General features: G+C 43.3%; 1 protein-coding gene and 1 long non-coding RNA gene across 2 annotated transcripts; one reads left to right on the top strand and one right to left on the bottom strand.

Moving 5' to 3' along the window:
* The first annotated feature begins 245 nt into the window (after positions 1-245).
* ZFAND1 (zinc finger AN1-type containing 1) lies at positions 246-15,689 on the top strand. Its single transcript, XM_075085312.1, has 8 exons — positions 246-550; positions 1,703-1,745; positions 3,668-3,707; positions 4,076-4,203; positions 4,289-4,380; positions 5,203-5,327; positions 15,176-15,331; positions 15,477-15,689. Exons 1-8 carry the CDS (start codon positions 496-498, stop codon positions 15,645-15,647), a joined length of 810 nt encoding a protein of 269 aa, XP_074941413.1. The 5' UTR covers positions 246-495; the 3' UTR covers positions 15,648-15,689.
* On the bottom strand, positions 5,669-12,371 carry LOC142053529 (uncharacterized). The gene is made up of 3 exons (XR_012659249.1): positions 11,960-12,371; positions 9,006-9,127; positions 5,669-8,143 (listed from the first exon to the last, which is right to left on the bottom strand). It is a non-coding gene; the product is annotated as an uncharacterized LOC142053529 (long non-coding RNA).
* Positions 15,690-16,516: the final 827 nt, after the last annotated feature.

Below are 16,516 nucleotides of genomic sequence, written 5' to 3'. Positions count from 1 at the left end.
GGAACGCACGGGGGTCGGGGAGCGGGAGAACAAACACTGAATCCTTAAGAAACGTGGCTTTTGAAAGTACAGGTGCATCGCTAAGGAAACCGCTCGTGAATTACGGGAGTGCAGGAAGCGTCTCGGAGAGCTGCGTTCCCACCCTTCGCCCCGCCTCCCAAACAGGCTCCCTTCGGAGAGCTGACGTAACAACAAAAATAAGACACAAAAATTATTTCCCCACCCACCGCAACAGCAGCCGGACGCGCGACCCGCACTAGACGGGGTGGAAGTCTGAGGCACCGCTCACGCCGCCACGGGTCCCTCACCGGGGCTACCCCAAATCCCGGCGAGGCAGGCATCCCAGCCCTCCCTCCTCCCCCGGCGGCCCCAGCAGCTCTGGGCCGGCGTGGCGCACCCGGCCGCCGCCCCCCCCTCCGTGGCCCGGCAGCCCTTGCGCGCCCCGTTTCTGCACCTTCCCTGCTCGCCCTCCCCGCCTTTCGGGACGCGCGGAAGATGGCGGAGCTGGAGCTGGGGCAGCACTGCGGGGTGGCGGATTGCCGCCAGCTCGGTAAGGGAGGGCGGCGGAGGGTGCCCGGCGGGGTCGCGGAGGCAGGGGCCGGCCTCTCGCGGGCTGGCGGAGGCGGGGACGGCGGGCCGGGGGCGGGGCCCGGGGCGGTGGTGGGGAGGGGCCGCGGGGAGGGGGGGTGTCCCCTCCCGCGGCGGCCTCCGGGCTGCTGCGGCCTCGCACCATCCATTGCCCGGGCCTGCCGTTTCATTATGTCACCAGGTGTTTAATCCCCTGCTCTGGCGGCTGCTACCGCCCTGTGTTTCCATTCTTCGCCCTTCCTCGCCTTCGCCGATCTCAGGAACGATGATAATGAAAATGTAACCTTTCAGAGACAGGCGGCAAAACCACTTGTACCAAAAGCTTTCTGATGGCAGCACTTGGTCTTATAGATGAAGTGACGGAGATCTATGTGACCTGCGCTATCTAGTCCAGTTGTGTGGTGGTCTGTTAAGACCAAACCTGAAGGGATGGAGAAATGGAGTGATGGCCTGGAGATGGGCTTTCGCTGCCATCGGTGATGTGGCCAGGTTCAGCAGACAATGAAGTGCTTTTATCTGTAAGAACTGATGCAGTGAATGGGGAATGTGTGCCAAGTATGTGAAATTTAAATTACAGGGACAGTATGTATGATATAGAGGATAGAGAGGAAGAAGCAGAATCATCAGGACTGTCAAATGGAGGAGATGCTGGCTTTTTGGAACACATAGCATCCCCTCCGGTTGACAATCCGTATAGTAAAGATTTAAATTGTCCAGTGCCTCAGCAGTCAGGAAGTACTATTCTAAGTGGTCTCACAATAAATGCAATTTTTAGCATAACCGGTAAGCTTGATGGCTAGCCAAATGTTCTAGTTCCAAAGTTTGATATTGAAAAAAAAAAACCTAAAGGAGAATTCCAGCTTCTGGAATGTATATAAATATAATTTACCTACTCATATGTTTTTCAGTAATACTAACTAGGGGAGTTAACAGTGTAACTGGGTTACACAAGCCACTTCTAGATACTGTGTAGATGCAGTTGCTAAGTGTCCATGTAAAGGAACCGACCCCATGATATAGGTAAGCAAAAGTGAATCATGTAAAAATTAAGCTAGAAACTATTAGCAAAACAATGACCATGTTGTCTAACTAAAAACAAATCTCTCTGTTTCAGATTTTCTCCCCTTTGTATGTGATGGCTGTTCAGGTGTCTTTTGGTAAGTTCATAGAATCATAGGGTTTCTCAAGTTGGAAGGGACCCATGAGGATCAAGTCCAACTCCCTGTTCCTCACAGGACTACCTAAAACAACTGTATGACTCAGAGCGCCGTCCAGACACTAGCTGAACTCAACAGGCTTGGTGCTGTGACCACTTCCCTGGGGAGCCTGTTGCAGTGTCTCAGTGAAGAACCTTTTCCTCATGTCCAGTCTGAACTTCCCCTGACACAACATCTTTGCGTTTCCTCGTGTCCTATCGATGGTCACCAGAGAGAGGAGACCAGCAGCTCCCCCTCCGCTGCCCCGTTTTGAGGAAGGTGTGGACTGTGATGAGGTCACCCCTCAGCCTTCCCTCCTCCAGGCTGAACAAACCAAGTGACCGCAGCCATTCCTTGCAAGTCTTGCCCTTGAGACCTTTCGCTATCTCAGTCACCCTCCTCTGGACACACTCTAATAATTTGATGTCCTTGTATTGAGATGCCCAAAACTGCACACAGTACTCGAGGTGGGGCCACACCAGTGTGGTGTAGGGTGGGACAGTCACTTCCCTCAACTGGCTAGCTATGCTGTGCTTCATGCACCCCAGGACACAGTTGGCCCTTTTGGTTGCCAGAGCACACTGTTGGCTCATGTTCAACTTGCCATCAACCCAAACCCCCAGCTCTCCGCGGGGCTGCTCTCCAGCCTCTCGTCCCACAATTTGTATGCATAACCAGGACTACCTCACTGCAGGTAGAGAATCCAGCACTTGCTCTTGTTAAATTTTATATGGTTGGTGACTGCCCAGCTCTCTAGTCTATCCAGATCTCCTTGTAAGGCCTCTCTAGCAGTGAGGGAGTCCACAGCTCCTCCTAGTTTAGTATTGTCTGCAAACTTAACATACGCTTGATTCCTGCGTCCAGATCATTTATAAAAACATTAAAGAGCACTGGCCCTTAAATTGAGCCCAGTGGAACCCCACTGGTCGCTGGCCACCAGCCTGATGTAACTCCATTTACTATAACTCTCTGAGCCTGACCCATCAGCGAACTGCTCACCCGACACATTATGGACTTGACTAGCTGTGTGCTGGACATTTTATCCAGAAGGATACTGTGAGAGACAGTATCAAAAGCTTTGCTAAAATCCAAAACCACAACATCTACTGGCTTCCCTAGGTCAGCTAGATGGTGACCTTGTCATGAAAGGAAACTAAGTTGGTTTTCAGTGTGGCAGTTGTGTAGACCTAAATGTTGTATAAAACATTCTGTGACTCAATTCAGATACATTTAGGTAAAAATTATTGTTTCGTTGAACTTGCTACATTTTCCCAAGTAGCTGTTGTGGAGCTTTGAAATCAGTAGGATTATATTTAGAATGCAGGTATATTATTTTGGAAGGCATCTAGCTGAAACCCTGTTTTGTACAGATTTTTGAGGGGATCGGGTATTTTGTCTTGTAGAAAAAATATTGAAGTTTCTTCCAAGGTTCAAATCAGTGCCTGCACTTTGATTTACACTGCAGATTAGCAGAGGGCAGCTGAGACAAACTGAGATGGGCTAAGGGCAGATTTCATTTTTAACATGTTCGAAGCCTTCAAGGGTTTTCTGCTGTTGTAGGTGATTCAAAATCCATTAAAACAGACAAAGTCAAAGTCAGCTGCTTTGAGCTGAATTCTTAAGCATGCTAATGTCCTTAATCTCTTGAAATGGTTTGTTATCTTGGGGCATGAGTTCCAAGAGCTAAACATTTTACATACTCAGGAATCCTTTCAAGATGTGAAATGCATAGGTTAGAACAAATTTTGGAGAAGATTAATTATTTAAATTCCCATGATAAAACTTGCCAGATCACTCTTTAAACACTTGAATGTTTTCACATGCAGGTTTTTTTTTTTCCTGAAGTGTTAACAGTATGATATTTTCTTTTTTTTGACACAAAGCCTTCAGCACAGGAGCCGGGATGCTCATGGGTGTTCTGAGGTAATCTAATAGTATATGACTACCCTAAAATTTAAATTCCGTGCACTGTAACTGTCTATTTTCATATTAGATATATACACATAGTATATAAGTATGAATTATTTAACTGTGAATGTGACAAACTTAAAAATAATTGATGTAATCTTCTTCTGCCTGTCAGAAGTAGATGATGTAGTAGATGAAGTTAGGATGATGGGTCTTTTTCTGACTCTGAGCTAAACTTAACCAAGACAAAAGTAGGAGAGAATCACTGGACTAGTTTTGCCCATAGAACAGAGAGCTAACACAGTTCTTTTGGAAAGCTGGGGTGGTCGCTTTTATCTGTAATATCTGATTATTTACACAAAATATTTTGTACTGATGCCTAGGTGAATATAAGAAACAGTTCTGTGAAACCAGATCAGCACAGATCTTACCCATGCTCATACAAGGACTGCAATGGAAAGGAGCTTTTGCCATTTTTATGTCCCTACTGTGAAAAACATTTTTGCCTAAGGTGAGTGGAACAGAGTGTTTAAACATCAGTACTCATTCATTAGTGTATGGAAGAGGTAATAAAAGTTTTACACTGTTGTTTCCAGACACCGGCATCAATTGGACCATGAATGTGAGAAACTGGACACACCAAGACCTCGAATGGCTGCCACCCAGCAGCTCGTTAAACACATTATAGGCAAGTACAGTGGGATAGATATTCTACAGTTTTCTTCAGAAGTCTGTTTGAGCTTGTGACCTCCTCTGAGGGTGTAGGTTTGACCAAATAATAAGGCAGGATGGGTGTTCCTTTTTTAAATAGCCCTAAACTCACATGTCAGCATGTAAGTTCATCTAGACTTACATATGCTACATATGTAAGACGCATACGTCTACAAAGAGAATCTTTAAAGATTAAATAGGGCTTAGGTTTCTTTCAGAATTATTTTCTTGTTTTCATTCTACAAGTACTATGATGTAATGACTTGTACCTAGCCATTATGTGCATATTAATTAATTTGCAAATAATTGCAATTGCATTGTTTTGGGTGCACATGCCAGTCTGCTGGGATCATAGCTACACAACCAAGCTGGCAAAAAAGTACAAGTCTACAAGGTAATATTTTCCAGCTTTTAAACAAGATCTAGGACAGGGAAGAGAATAAACAGCACTGCCTAACTGGACAGAGGAGTTATCTTTAGAAAGGAGGATCTGAATCTGTTGCCATATGAATGCTGTGATGGGCACAGGTGTTGAAACTCAGGAATTTGTATATGTGTGGCTTTTGCAACCTGTGTTTACCTTGCGATAGTGTTAATATACTTTTCAATGTAAAGGAGTTCAGTTAGGACTGTAACAATTCCAGATATTCTTTAATAGGAGTACCTGGTATCATGGCCTTAGGAGGATATGGAAAGAATGGGAACCTTGGATCTGAAATGAGGCCCAGTAGGCTAATTCCAAGATATGTTCAGGAGACAGGCTGAATCATCACACTAACAGGAATACTATTGTTCTCAGATTCTAAAAAAAACAAGGAAGCAAAAAGCAAAAAACTTAAAGGAGCGAAAAACAGTGAGACAGCAGCAAAAGTGGCATTAATGAAACTGAAAATGCACGCATGTGGGGACAAGTCCTTGCCTCAGGTCAGTCATGTTTGTTTTCAATAACTGAATTCTCAAAGGAAATGGGGAGTTTTCTAAATATCTTGTTCTTCGTCTAGTTCCCTCAGTTTGGTTTTGGATTTAATTCTTCAACCCTACAATCATTTATACATCCATTTCAGCCTCTACCCAAAAACAATCTCACCAGTCTTATGTTTGTTATAAGGTGCCTGTGTAGAGTTCAGAGCAGTCAGGTCAAATTTGTTTATTTTATAGCAGAAAAATAATATTTGCCTGCCATACGGCTGTCACCCAACACTGCGGGGACAGACAGGTTCTTCTGGGGATCCCTGGCAGAATGATGATGGCACTAAGGTGCAGTTGCAATTAAAGCTTTATTATTTTAACAGAATTTGATAATCACCATAGCGTAGAATTTTAGGATCGGAGTAGCACAGGATTTCTCTGATCAGAATCAGCGCAGCACAATTTTATAAGTAGCGTAGCGCAGAATTCTGTAGCACAGCTTAGCTTATTCTGCCTCATCGCCTGGACCCTCTGCAGATCGGGACAAATCTTAGCACTTGGCTTGAGGTATCAGTATCACAGTCATCACCTGGGCTTGAAACATATAAAAGAATATGAGTCACTCAGTCCTCGGAGGAAGCAGACGGCGGTGGCGGTGTCCCTGGCCACCGGGGGATCGCAGCTTTTGTGTTCCAGCAGCAGTTCTGGTCCAAGTCCCGCTCGGGGCTTCTAACTGCTTGATTTTATGGGCGGTGCTCTGCATGCTGTGAGCCTTCCCTGTTCTGAGACAAGGTCATCAACACCATCGGGTTGGCCGGGTGCCTGGGACCTTCAAGGCCGGTAAGGAGGAGTGCAGTCGGCCTGGCGCCCAGGGACCTTGAGGCCGATAGGGAGTAGGAGAAGTCGTCTGCCTGGTGCGCAGGACCTTCAGGGCCATCAGGAGAGGGGGAGAGGGGACTGATACGTGACCAGCTGGGTCATAGAGAACAGCCATTTGCCATACAAGATGGTGTTAGTTATGCTAAGCTTGTTACCGAGGTCGAGAGCAGGGGTACCGGTCACACCCCACCCCTTGACACCGTCATGAACAGGGAAGGACAGCAGCAGTGGTGGTACCGTCACCTCTTGCCCACAGCCTACAGCTTAGCAATGCATTCATGAAGAGGACTCCAGGGCAGCAGTGGGCCATGTGTTATCTAAAGGCTGTTCGTCAAAGGGGCGAGGAGAGTATAAAACATTGATTTTAGCAATTGATATGCATAAGGATTTAAAGTAACATATAGCACATAAGAACATAATTCCGAAGCTGTTATCAGAGGTAATATTAACAAAACATGACTGGCCCATGTTCCGAAGTCAGGTAGCCAGGACCACAGCCAAAAGCAGTCAGCAGGTAGACCTTCTGACAGGAGCTATTTGGTGAAAAGTACAAACTTGTCATTGAATGATGCTTATGTCATATTTGATTTGTTTAGATTCGTTAGTATAAAAACAAGTGATGTTTAACAGTATACATATACCTCCCTGTGATGCTAAAAGATAATCTAAGGCCCAATGATTTTGAATTGCTAATTGTGAAAGCAAACTAACTTCTAATTGCAAACATTTTTTTTAAAGCATCTACAGTATCATTTTGGACAATTTCAAGCATAGCAGAAATATTTACAATAGCTCTTTCTGGCTCATCAGTACTTAAAGTTGGAAATAATGCATGCATAAATTGACAGAATTTCATCATTCTTTGTACCAAGGGATTGATCACAACAGTTATTGCATACAGGGTAATGGTTGTGTAAAAAGGTAGAAGTTAATTTTTTTAATTGAAATTCATAGGGAACAAGACATTATATGGTACAAATACCTGTCTGTTGTGGTGGCAGACTTTTATAGGCATTTGTGCCACAGAGCCAAAACCATCCAGATGCTGGTGGGCTACTGATTTGGTACTGTAAAATTTCTAGGGAAACATTCCTCACACCATCAATGAGCCTCTTTTTCATTGTCAGAATGATCAAATGTAAGCAGGTAAGTGTGGCTTATTCAAGTGGTGGGAAAAGGGTTAGTGTATATACAGATACAGCCAGGTGTGTTATTCCAATTACAGGTGGTCCAACTGTCATCAGTTCTTAAAGAACCATTTCTCTGTAAAATGTAGAATAGGACCAGTGGGATTTTAGTATCTTTGGCAAAATGTGCCATTAACAGTCCGTGTGAGCTTCCAGGGTGGCAAAATATTTAAAGCAGTATTATTTGTAACCGCTGCTTTGTTTTTACAGATCCATGTGGTTCTTAAATTGGATTCATTATGAACTCTGGGTTTTTTATAGGGTACCAGCCAAATACGAGTTTTTGTCCAATCGTAGACCAGGGTATAATCGCAATTGCTTATTTTTCCCACCCAGGTTGAATTTGTATTTAGGGGCATTATAGTGCACCACGGGGTCTTATAAGAATGTGCCTTAAAAGGCTGAGTTTGATAATTTGGAGGGTTGTGGAGTGAGTATGCCAACACAGGTTGGTAGCAAAATATTTCAGGAGCAGGTCCAGCTACCCACCTAAAATTAGCATCTGAAGATTGAGGGTGATCTAGACAATACCAACAGTTTGATTTGTTACCCTTTTGAGTAATGTTGTTCATTAATGTAGTGACATGATTATCACCCCATTCTTGAAACTGGGGTGAAGAGGGTAGAAACAAGGGTAAGTACAATACAGTGGGTGTTATGGTCATCTTCTTAGAGCTGACGTTTCCACAAAGGTAAAGTGATGATGCCTTGGGTGCACTCCAAGTTTGTTCGGGCCAAAGAATCCGTCCAAGTATAGTTTATTATCTGAAGCAATAAGAAATTATTCAGTCTTGGGAATTATCCAAGCCACAGTGAAAGTTAAAGGGAGTCCCCATTTACAGTGTTTTCTATATTCCCTTTTCGCAGGGAGTTAGTAAAGTGGCAGATATTTTAACCATTAAAGGGTAATTAATAAGAGCAGTGTCACCCTGAGAAAAACGACAGGTTGACAATGGGGGTTTTAGATGTTTTATGGGTTGAAGAGCAGGAAAATGAGCTTGTTCCACTGGGAATCTGGTGGGTGTCCGCTGGTTATTTAAGCATCAAACAGCATTAGGTAGGGCTTTACCGCATTTTCCTGTATATAAACTTTGCTCTAGAGCTCATTTTAGTAGACCATTCCACATCTCGACTGTGCCATTACTTTGGGATCTGTAGGACAGGTGGAACACCCAGGCAACTGCGTGATATAGCACCATTCCTGGAATTTTTTTTTTAAATGGGTGCCATTGTCAGACTGCACAGCAGAGGGCATGGGAGTGTCAGCAAACCATCGATTAAATCCTGCCACAGTGGTCAGACCATCAGCTTTCCAGCAAGCAAAAACCTTCCCTAAGCCTGATACATTTCAACTCCAGTAAGGGTATAATGCCACACCTCAGGTGTTCGAGGGAGAGGTCCAACGTAATCAATTCGCCAAGTGGACCAGCGGACTTATTTCCTACCCCTTATCCATTTCGTCCCCAAAAAGGTCCTGGCTGGGGCCCTGGCATTGTTTCTTCGTCAATTGTTTCAATAGCCCTGTATCCAGCTCACAGAATATCCATACCAAATATATTTAGGTCTCCTAGTCACATATCCTATTTTCTGGGGGTGGGGGAAGGCAAAAGGGAAGTTCCAGTTTTACCTTAGCAATTGAATAAGGAATCACAGCTCCATTTACTCCAGTTACTAATATTTCCTGATTTTTCAGAGGGGTAGCTCCAGGACGTAATTCTGCTTTAATCGTGAATAGTTGTGCTCCAGTATCTGTGAGGAAATCAGTCGTTAATTTATCATTTAATATGGCCCAAAGGGTGGGAATTGGTCCTGAAGTGGCAGAGGGTAGGGCCACTTGTACCCCTGCTAGTCCAAGCCCCTTGTCTAGTTTCCCTGATTACTGCTCTCTGATAGGACCATAGGTGTGGGGTCCTGACCCTGGGACCAGATTAACATCAAGGGTCCGCTGAAGAGGGGAATGCCACTGTGAGGCCAAGGTGAGGGTGGAACTAGGTGAAGACTTGGTGGTTGTCCCTTGCTTAGCCCTGAGCCCCAGCTGTGCAGACTCTGGTAATATGCCCTGCCACTCCCTACACTGCTTATCAGCTGCCAGAAAATTAGGCCTAAATTTATGTCAGAAGCCCAGACAGTTTCTAACAAAGCACCCTGAGGGAAGTATTTAAACCGAATTAAGAAGCTCTCACCCACTCGCAGCTAAACACTACTCACAAGCACAACTCATGATCAAGGGTTTAGTTGTGTTGCTCTTTTAAATTATAGAAGCATGAACATTTTTACTGAACCATGAGGCCTTCCTCCCTCCTTGTCCCTCATTTATCTACCCAAACAGCCCCTGTTCATCTCCAAACCTCGTAGCAGGGTGTGCTGTGGCAATTATGGCTCTGGGTACAAAGATATGTGGGGACTAGGGGCTTCAGACCAGCTATAAAATCAGAAAATGGGAGCAAGTCGGTGGAGCTCCCTCTCAGCTGGCCTGAGACCCCCATCACCTTTGACCTTGCCACAGACTACTGAAACACCGAACAGATCATATCTCCCTTTCCTCAATTTAATGTATCTTGCTCTACCAATTTCTGTCTTATTATGTATTGGACTTACAATATCGGTTAAAGTGACTTGCTTAAGGGCAGTGGAAAATTTAATAAATTGTGGTATATTTTAACCACCTGGCATCTCATCAGTGAAGCATGTTAACAAACAGAATCTGTCTTGCTGTAGATGACAATCTGGGAACGGTGCATTACAATAAGTCAGGATATTTTTGTGGTTTAAAGGCGTTTCCATTTATGGGAGGCGCGCTAGGTAGAGATGTGGATAGCTTTTCCTCCTTTCCCCCTTCCTTCACTAGCAATCATACTTTTTTTGGTAGGCAAACTGTGGAGCAAGTCACCAGTGTACCCCTGATTTATGCAGGCGTGCCACCACTTGTTTCACTCGGATTGTCCACTTTCAGTTTGATTGGGAAGTCTCCTGATGGTTTTACATTGTTCCTTTAAATTGGCCTGATGGCCGTGCGGGGCACTTGTTTGCCCTCCAGGTGGGACCGAAGGATTTAGGACCTGGCGCTGCTCCCTTTCTATGGGAGGATCAGGGCTTAGTTCTTGCATTTGCAGAGCACTTATGAAAAAGGGATTTCTGCAGGTAAACCCTGCCATATTTGCATAAAGATTAATTTCTCTGACCCTGCGGCTCCTTTCCCATCAGACCTCAAATCAGGGGATGTAGCAGGAGTGTCCCAAGGGCTAGGTTCGTCACCTGGGTCTTCAGCTCAGTGTAATAACGTTATAGTAGCTGCTTGTAATTACACCTCCTGCAATTCACCTGGACGCTGCCAAGGAATTGCAGGTTCCTGGTTCCAATCTTGATAATGGGCCCCCCTTGTCCACTGAATAGCTAAGGTCCCAGCGACATTCCCTCTGAGGGTCAGAAAAATTCCAGGACCTAAATCTAAGTCTTTTGCCTTTCCTGCAAACAGAGGCAGCTGCATGATAAATCTTGCTGCTTTATCATGCAAGAGGCAGCACAACCATTTAACTATTGACTGCCCAGGTTATTTTTGGTGTGTTGCCTGAATATTTTGCAACTAATCCGTATTAAAATCTCAAATGTTAGTAGTATGTCCTCTCTGTGGATTGTTCCCCTGTGGGTAACCAGTAGTGATTTCTTGTTCAGTCAGGAGTTGTATTGGTACAGAACCAATTCCTTCCTCACCAGATTCATCTGAGCTGTCCCAAATGTCTCCAGTCCAGTCACTATCATACATAGCTACACAGACCTTTACGGGGTCTACATTGCTACCTTTTAACAGTTTTTTACAATGTTTTCTTGCTTTTTCTATAGCCTGTGGCACTAACTGTTTTTCAAAAGATGCTCTTTTTCCAGACTATCAGCCTTTAATTTGGTTATGCTGCCTGTAAATACTTCACTGACAATTCACATTTCAACTTTATAATTTCCTTTTCTAACCTTACAGCTTGTTCGTTCTCAATTCTCCATACTGCGGGTGATAACCAGCACATTCCTTCCTTCCTTCCTTCCTTCCTTCCTTCCTTCCATCTGTCCTTCTTACTTTACACATACCCTCTGTTTATTAAACTCATTCATAAGGCTTTTGGATCATGGCTTATTGCCTCAAACTACTTCCTGTCCCACTCGGGAGCTTGCCATCTACTTTCTGTAACTTATTTCTCCAGGAGTCCCGTTTATCGGGGATCATCGCTCTGCCCCAAGGATTCTGCCAACTACACCAATTTACTCTGTCACCCGACACTGCGGGGACAGACAGGTTCTTCTGGGGATCCTGGCAGAACGATGATAAAGCTTTATTATTTTAACAGAATTTGATAATCACCATAGCGTAGAATTTTAGGATCGGAGTAGCACAGGATTTCTCTGATCAGAATCGGCGCAGCACAATTTTATAAGTAGCGTAGCGCAGAATTCTGTAGCACAGCTTAGCTTATTCTGCCTCATCGCCTGGACCCTCTGCAGATCGGGACAAATCTTAGCACTTGGCTTGAGGTATCAGTATCACAGTCATCACCTGGGCTTGAAACATATAAAAGAATATGAGTTACTCACTCAGTCCTCGGAGGAAGCAGACGGCGGTGGCGGTGTCCCTGGCCACCGGGGGATCGCAGCTTTTGTGTTCCAGCAGCAGTTCTGGTCCAAGTCCCGCTCGGGGCTTCTAACTGCTTGATTTTATGGGCGGTGCTCTGCATGCTGTGAGCCTTCCCTGTTCTGAGACAAGGTCATCAACACCATCGGGTTGGCCGGGTGCCTGGGACCTTCAAGGCCGGTAAGGAGGAGTGCAGTCGGCCTGGCGCCCAGGGACCTTGAGGCCGATAGGGAGTAGGAGAAGTCGTCTGCCTGGTGCGCAGGACCTTCAGGGCCATCAGGAGAGGGGGAGAGGGGACTGATACGTGACCAGCTGGGTCATAGAGAACAGCCATTTGCCATACAAGATGGTGTTAGTTATGCTAAGCTTGTTACCGAGGTCGGGAGCAGGGGTACCGGTCACACGTGCCAAACCCATCTCAAATGGATGCTTTTCATGCTGGGTGCTGAGAAGCTTCTGACACAAACTGGACGCAGCTTGCACAACTCTGTACCAGTCAGATTGAACCTGTCTCATGAAACTGAGCTTTGTGCTCTGCAAAGCTCCATTCTTATTTCTGCTACTCATATTTAATAGAATTTTATTATATTTCTGGATAAGGTATGAAGGGCCTGAGGTCAGTTGTTCCTGCTTTTGGGTTGGAAAAGGGTTTTGACAGTTATATTTCTTTCAGCTTCAGTTTGATTCTTGAAGTATTTCACAGATTCCTTATTGGTTTTAACTATTGTGGCCCATCAAACCTGGTGTTCAAGCCTTTTCCACATATTAGGACTATGCTGGGTTTAGAAACGCCTTGATTCTTTCATCTAGGGTTTCACTTTAGGTCTGTACTTATGCATCCTCTTAAAAGAACTGTATTTAAATTACTTTTCACCACATTGTTATGCAGGAGCGCACTGGGTTTACGCCTGTGATATTGATTTTATAATACTGAAAACATTCTATGTGATAGTGTTATTGTTAGGTCTTACCTCAGTAGAGTACATTTAATTATTGTTTTTAAAACAACTACAGCTATTCCATTACTGAGTCCTCTTACAAATTTCTTTCTTTATACATTGTCATGCATAGAAATTAGATAACTCTGCTTAGGCAGAAGTCATAATACAAAGACCTGCTTGTAGCATTCTTCACAGATAGTACCACTTTAATAAACATGTGCTGGAGGGAAAGTGATTAATTTCAAATATTGTGGAACATAATTTAAAAATCCACCCTCGATATATATAAGAAAATTTTTTCTTAAGTCCAAAGCCAGTAAGCTCTAAAAAGTTCTATATTACTGTATGTTAATTTCTCTTACTAGCCATTTTCTCATTTGGATATTAATTGTTTAATCATCTAGAATAGCGATAATTCTAACATTGATAAATTAAGCTGGTTAACCTTCAGCACCTCTCTATTTAAATTGCTTCCTAGACTCCTTCTAGCCGCCTTCTGCCCAGCTTGTTCCAGGCTGATGACAGATTTTTTGAATGTGAAGTTTCTGGAATGCCTCTTAGGCACATTAGTTCTTGCATCACTGTATAGAGAAGATTGACACATTTTTTTTGCACAGCAAAAGGACAGGGGGAAATGGGCGCACACTGCAACATGGAATTCCAGTTAGATAATAGGAAGAAAAATCACAGTCACGGTGGTCAGACTTTGGAAGAAGCTGCTTTGAAAATCTGTGGAATCTACAACTTTGGGATGTTCAAAACTTGATTGAATCTGACTTGGAGCAACCTGATCTACCTTTATAGTTAGGTCCAGCTTTAAAGTTCCCCCTGCTTTGAGCATGGTTTTGGGCCACATGACACCAAAGGTCTTTCCTGACCTTTCTTATTCTATGATAAGGAAAATCAGGCTATCTTAGAAATATCTTTTCTCCGGCCTCTTTGTTCAGATTAGCTTTCTGCAGATGATTGCTTCTTTTGGTGTCAGACCTGATATGAGTTACCCCTCTTGAGACTGACCAGCTCAAAACAGGAGGGCCATGCCACAAAACAGTGCTTGCTATTTTGTCCCTGACTGACCGGTATTTTCTTGGATGTGGCACAGAAATTCCAGGAGACATACCCCACAGTTAGGGATCCAACAGCTGAATGAGCTGCTTTGTGAATTGAGTTCCAGCGAACTGCAGGAGACTGTCTCATCATCCTTAGAACTGGAGGAGCAACTGTAGGAAGGTGCCAGGGCGCTGATAGCAGTTGAGTGATGTTAGCGCATGTCCATAATAGGATGGCCATTGCGTTAGCTGCTTTGCAAGTTGTGGTCATTTACATTTTAGTGAGATTTAGGTCCTGCTTCCCTCGCCCCTTTGTAATAGTCCTGGATGTTGAAGATTTTTCTTGTGTGTGGAGAGCACGAAAGTTTTGAGGAGAATGCACAGGTTGAAATTCAGACTCAGTCTTATGAACATAGCTGGGGGAAGGGTATTCTGTATTTTTCTAGAGAAGGCATAAATAAATGCTTCAAAAAGAAGACTGGCTCAGACTCAGCAAGGGCGCTCTTAACTGATGAATATACCAGTCATGCTTGCTCTGTGTCTTCTGTTGAATGTCAAGAAGGAATAAACCTGAAGAAGGGATTGTCCCAATCCCATTCCAAATCTCTCCCTCATAGGTTACTCTTGAAATTTCTTAAACAAATGTTTCAGTCTGTTAACCAGACTGAAAGAGCATTTAGTACATAAAAGGAGGAAAAACAGGATAAAGGATTAGCCAGCCGTGACCAGAAGTTTCGTTTGTGAAGCAGGCATTTCTACTACAGTGAATTGTTCTGTTTTAACCACTTTTGATTCCAGTTTGAGATATTACACCGCTGCCAAAAACAAGCACCGCTTATTTAAACTCACCTTTTTCTCCCCAGAGCAGTCATTATTGTCTAGTAAACGCAGGGCAGACACCTTCTCATGTCTGTCTGTCTCTATAACAACCTAGCTGTGGGACTCTGGCAGGAGATGTTCTTCACCTTTCTGAACTTACTGTCCATCCTGTATGTGCCTGCAGCTGGAGGGGATTGGACCTGATGATCTCAGCCGTTTGTATCCTGCAGTAAAATGGGGCCTTGGTCGTGATGGAATAAAACGAGTTTCAGTTGGTAATTTTTGGGTTGAAGTTTTTTACTGAAAAACTATTAGATGTGTATGATGAGAATTATATGTTTCTTCATGTTTACTTTTCATGTTTTTCTAGACAGAAAGAATTTACTTTCAAGTATTTTTACCAAAGGGGAATAAAGAGAAAAGCAAGCCCATGTTCTTTTGCAGTAAGTGGAGTATTGGCAAAGTAGTAGATTTTGCAGCTTCCTTAGCAAGCCTTAAAAATGACAACAACAAATCAACATCCCAGGTAAATCAGTAATAGTAACAAACATTTTCTAGGTTGATGGGTTTTGATTTTGGTTTTTTTTACCCTTTTGTCCCTCCCCCACCCCACTTCTTGTATCTCAGATAGGCAAACCTTGATGTTAATTTCTGTGCTATTTGTTTTACAGAAATTGAGATTATGCCATACTGCCTCTGGAGAAGCCTTGCCATTTGAGCACACATTGGAAACATGGCTATCTGATAAAAACTGTCCATTGTACAATGGTGGAAATATAATTTTGGAGTATCTTGATAATGATGTTCTATTTATAGAAGATATAGAGTCATACTTCAGTTAATCAGTAAATTATCACAAATAAAATAAATCAAAGATTTTTTTAGAGGTGTGTGTTGTATTCAAACCAAGTCCAGTTTTTTTTTAAAATCACTGGTATGCCAGAATCTGTCCTCAGCTGCAAAGACACAGTTCCCATCAATTTCTCAATTGCTTGACTGACAGAAGAACTATGTCCTGAAAGGAGAATTAGTTATTATAATAACTAGTATTACAGATATACACATTCTAGAATAACGTCTTGCTTTATTTAGCTTTACAATGTCAATAATATTTTTCTTCAATTTTATATTTATTTTTTGATAAATTATGGGAAAAGTATGTATTAAAATCAGTAAATAATGAACACAAACTTGCAGAGTATCACTTCTCTGAAGGAAAGAAGCACATTACACTACTGCGGCATTTTTTCTACATCTACAAGAACAAACATTGAGTTTGGAATCCAGCACTGTCCATGCCCCAGGTCCACCTTTTCTTCTCATAACAGTGTAGCACTGTTTAGAAGGAAAACTTTCTGAAGCAAAAGTAAATTCAGACAGATGTCTTTCTTGTGTTTGTAAATCTCAGCATCGCTGTGTGATTATGTGGGGGATAAAAAGAGAACTTGAAATTATCCTGTCCTAATTCTTGTGTAAAAGAGGAAGAAATATGGTAAGAGGGAAGAAATACAGTTTGATGAGAAGCATAGCATTCCACAGCTTGTAGTTTCATCCTGGCATTTCCCAAATCTCTGTTGTTTCCTCTTTGGCAGTCTGCAAGATGGACTTAATAGGTTTTAAAGTGGTTGTTCACAGTGATTCTACGTAAGGAAGTTACACCTCTGGGTGCATAAGTGTGACTGATAGAATTAATGGCTTTCTCAATTGTCAG

Source organism: Phalacrocorax aristotelis, chromosome 2, assembly GCF_949628215.1.
Source record: "Phalacrocorax aristotelis chromosome 2, bGulAri2.1, whole genome shotgun sequence".
In the NCBI taxonomy this organism is placed as follows: Eukaryota; Metazoa; Chordata; class Aves; order Suliformes; family Phalacrocoracidae; genus Phalacrocorax; species Phalacrocorax aristotelis.
The sequence above is the reverse complement of the archived record's forward strand: the minus strand, read 5'-3'. Positions and strand labels throughout refer to the sequence as shown.